Source organism: Alligator sinensis, unplaced genomic scaffold, assembly GCF_000455745.1.
Source record: "Alligator sinensis unplaced genomic scaffold, ASM45574v1 scaffold838_1, whole genome shotgun sequence".
NCBI classification, from domain to species: Eukaryota; Metazoa; Chordata; order Crocodylia; family Alligatoridae; genus Alligator; species Alligator sinensis.
This window is the reverse complement of record NW_005842996.1, coordinates 210,193-214,498: the sequence shown is the minus strand read 5'-3', so window position 1 is coordinate 214,498 and position 4,306 is coordinate 210,193. Positions and strand designations below refer to the sequence as shown.

General features: G+C 44.1%; 1 protein-coding gene across 7 annotated transcripts in view; it reads right to left on the bottom strand.

Moving 5' to 3' along the window:
* PRPF3 (pre-mRNA processing factor 3) overlaps positions 1-4,306 on the bottom strand; it is a 26,042-nt gene that overhangs the window by 12,794 nt on the left and 8,942 nt on the right. For all 7 annotated transcript variants that reach the window (XR_003092004.1, XM_025193017.1, XM_014526260.2 and 4 more), the window contains 3 exons: positions 3,085-3,168; positions 2,735-2,955; positions 1,410-1,716 (listed from right to left, as the gene is read on the bottom strand). Coding sequence is in view for 6 of the 7 variants with exons in the window: in XM_025193017.1 (XP_025048802.1) it covers positions 1,410-1,716; positions 2,735-2,955; positions 3,085-3,168 (612 nt within the window). In the remaining variant the exon portion in view is untranslated. The remainder of the gene's footprint in view (positions 1-1,409; positions 1,717-2,734; positions 2,956-3,084; positions 3,169-4,306) is intronic.

Here is a 4,306-nt window from a genome sequence, read left to right as displayed (position 1 = left end):
TGCTGCTGCAGCTGGTGGGTACGGGGCTCTATTTTTTTTTGTTTTTTAAAGGGTTAGGACTAGGCTGGGGCCGGGGTCATGCTGGGCAGCCATGGGGTCTTCTCCTGTAGGTCCCTCAATCCGGGGAGAGGCAGGCATGGCTGGAGGAGCCACGGGAGAACCTGCAGCCACCTGGCTGTGCCTGCCTCTCCCCAGTCAATCTGAACCTCTGAATCAGTGCTGAAGCTCCAATTCTGACTCAGCTGAATCGATTGGGGACAGTGATTTGAATCACCAAATTGAACTGCTGTCCTCAGAATCGGCCGAATCCAAATCGAATACTTCACGATTTCCACATGCCTACTGTAGAGTGCCACACAATATTAACACCGTTAGGTGTGCAAACACCTTACATGATTCACAAGATAAACCAGAGATTTCCAAAAGGAATCCAGTGTGTCAAAAATCATTCTGATCTGTTATGGTCTTTATGAGCTCTTTGCAATAGAGGAACTGCTCTATTATTTTTCCAAGGTTGAAAAATGAGTGAAAGCTACAAACTGGCAGTTTCTGAGGGATGCCTAGAGTCTGATGAGGTTAACAACCACTGCTCTACTGTGTACTGAAATCCTTTTAAATCCCCCCACACTTGTTAATGTATTTCTGTGGGAAGTGGAACTAGCTGGAAAATGGGTTTTTCTATGAAAAAAAAACAAAAACAAAAAAAAAACAAAAACAAAACAAAAAAACCCCAGCAAATGATCAGGAGCCTGGGAAACAAGAGTTATGAGGAAAGACTGAGAGCTAGTCAATCTGGAGAAGAGAAGACTGAGAGGGGGATTCAATAAGTCTTCAAATACCTGAAGGGTGATTATGGAGAGGACGGAGATGGGATTTTCTCCATGGCCACAGGAGATAGGACTAGGAGCAACAGCCTCAAGCTGCAGCAGGGGAAACTGAGATTGGAGATGAGGAGGAACTATCTGATATGAGGGTGGCCAACACTGGAACAGGTTGTTTAGTGAAGTGGTGGAGTCTCCATCCCCAGGAATTTTCAAGGGCAGGTTGGACAGACACATGGCTGGGATGGTTTAGTCAGGGACTAAACCTGCCTTGAGCAGGGGGCTGGACTAAATTACCTTGTGAGGTCCCTTCCAGCCATAATTTATCAAAAAAGGTGAAGGTTTTGGCTTTCAATAAGCTGTCACAGTTGGACAAGTATTTTACATAAAAATTGGTATACTTTAAAGTCCCAAAACAGGTTTGATTGAAGATTTTCAATCATCCCAAACAGAGAGATTCTTAGTTGTGTTGTGTTCAGACTGAGCATCGTGTTTCGGGAACCAGACACACAAGCTGTGAACTCTCAGCCATGCCCTCACTTTTCAGCACTGTTTGTTAACATCTGCCTTCAAGCAGGCAGCACGTACCTTTGTTCGCAACCTCTGTGCAATTTTTTCAAATTTGCCTTTTTCATGAAACTTAAAGAGACGTTTCTGACGCTGGGCTGGGGCTATAGAGACCCGGTGGTCAAAATAAGTGTTGGATTCCATGTCCTCTGAAGGTTTCTCTTTGAGCTGCTGTTTGAATTGCTCCCTCTTCACAGCCCTGATGTTCGCTTTCAGTGTTGGCATGCGGTGAGTCAACTCAATCTCTTTACCAGAGGCATCAACCGTTCGACCTTGTTCATCCAAGATCAATGGTGTCGGCTTTGTCTGATCCTTTAGCTCTACCTTCCTAATGCAAGAAACATGTATAATGTTAAAATACAGCCACAGCATTAGCTCAGAAAGAAGTAGAATTGGCGTTGTGACTACACACCAGTGTATCTACACCTTGAGACAACTCTGGCCTGCTTCACATCATCTCAGTATGCCTTTGCAACCAAAAAAAGGGAAAATGACCGCAAAAACAACTTGGTATAACAGCAACCAAAGGTTAGATGCCTTCCAAGCCACCGTAAGGCTCAAACTATCAGTACAAAGGTTTCTGTGCTGATTGCTCAAGAAAAAATAATCAATAATCCAAACATTCCCTGTTCTCAACAATTTGGGAACTAGTAAGTTTTACCCTTCCCAAAAGCTCCATGTCCATACTATGAACCCAAGCCTCACTGACATCAAGGTTTCCTGGTACCTTTCCAGCCATGTAGATGCACCTTTAGTTGAGTCTAAGTGTCACATGATTCAAATGTAAAGGAGTATGAGTGGTACAAAGGGACTGTAGTGCAAATATAAGGCTACAGTGTCCTGTTCCTGCCCTGGTCAAGATTTCCAATTGTTATCACTTGCTCAGCACTAGGGCAGATCAACTGCTGGAGACCTGCCTGGCATTTTCAGTCACTCAATGAGCTGGTGCTGCTCTGAGCAGCATTACACAGCAATGAGGCCAAGTACCAATAGCTTACCTATCCCAGTGCTCCCCTCCCTGCCATTATTGAAGCCAACCATGCATCAACAGTGAGGTCATTTCAGAAAATGCCTTGCAGAGAGAGCACCAAACAGGCTCAGCCCAGATTAGATCTAGCTGTCCCCAAAATGGACTTAACATGCAAAGACAATGAGCAAGTGATGTGGTTGGGGTGATGAACTGCAGAAGCTAAACACTGGGATGGTAGCAACTGATGTTCCCAAGCAAGTTTAGTTGGTCAACAGCAAAGTGAATACACAGGAAAAAGTGGCTATTTGGGGATGACAAGGCTGACAACAAATGCACATCAGGATTCTGGGCTATTTGTCAAGCCGGTTGTACTCACGGAGGTGCAATTCCCATGGCATGCAGATTGGCCAGCCCCACCATGTTTGCATTGCCGATGAGCCCTGGCTTCAGAGCCAGCTGCGCCTGGATTCGGGCCTGTAGCTCTGCTGCTTTCCTGGCTTTTTCAATAGCATCATTCATGAAGGTGGCTGCCTGCGAGGGCTGGATGGTGTTGCCAATAGGCAGGCGCTCCTGCTGGGATGAAGAGGAAACTTTGGGCTGCAAAAAGAAGAATATTTCCATTAGATGCATCAGAAGCAGCCTACAAGCCACTGTTGGAAGAAAAAGGCCAAGAGGCCACTTGAATCCCAAGAGACAGGATTTTTGCCCTTTGCTTCCAGGCTGTACCTGTGGTGCAGGAGGACTGATGAAACTCAGTTGCTTTTTCCTCTCCTCAATCTGACGCGTGGCTGCTTCCATCATCTGTTTGATCTGCAGAAATAAAGTTGGTCGGTTACATTTCTTGCTTTTCCTTGTAAAAAGGCAGGACTAAAGCCTTCCTTGGCTCACCAAGACTCCCCACCCCTGTGTGGCAAAACCTACCTCAGTTTTCATACGGGACAATTCCAAACAAATCACCTTCAATTCAGAAGCAAGCACCTAATTGTGTAGACACTGCATTGCCCAGACCCCTTTCTTCCCATTCAGATCACCCCACAAATTCACTGTTTGCTTGTTTAATTTGTGAAGAGATCATTCAGGGTTTCCTTTTCGGGCAATTATTCTTTGCCATGTTCAAGTGTGCATTTTGTGTGTTCCAAAAGAAAATGGAAGTACCTGTAACACAACCGCCACCCTATTCCTAATCAAAATCAACCTGCTCATTCAACCTGAACTGTAAAGACTGAACTGCCTTTTCCTGGGGGAAAAAACACATTACAGTTCTACAGGAGGCCTGCTAATTCTACAACACTCCCACTAGCCTTGATGATATTAGTCAACCAACTAAAAAAGCCGCAGTGCATTGTTAGTAAGATGCTTCACGTGTCCAAACTTTATGGTCAGCCTTATTTTAGATTAAGATGTTAGGTCCACACACCATGTTTTCTGTATCTCCAGAACATGTAGGTTTTTGACAGTGCGTGCATAAAGAAAAAATGAAATTGTATTTTCCACAGCACACAGATAGTGTTCAGCTCATGAAGAGTTTCTATTTTATGTGAACACTGCACGTAAGCCAGGCTATTTTAAAGAGTCCAAGGAACTGCATTTTCTCCATTTACTGACAGTGTCCCTTAGCTGACTTTATTAACACTTCAGTGTCTATGATGTGCATGGGTTCAGCAATACCAGAAGAGTATTTGCAATTTAAGTGATTACTTGCCACTTTCCCTTCTCTCTAATTGTCAAAAATGGTAAAGAACTAGCTTAAGATTGAGCTGCGAAAGCTGAAGTGACATGGGGTATTAGTAAAAAAAAAAACCCAACCAAACAAAAAAACAACCACTAAAAGGAAAAGCTGCTTGGCCTTCTTTTTTTTTTTTTTTAAAGGATGCTAACTCCTTACATTTAAGTCTCTAGGCGCAATATAAGATACCTGGACTACCGAGATGTTAAGACTCAGGATCTC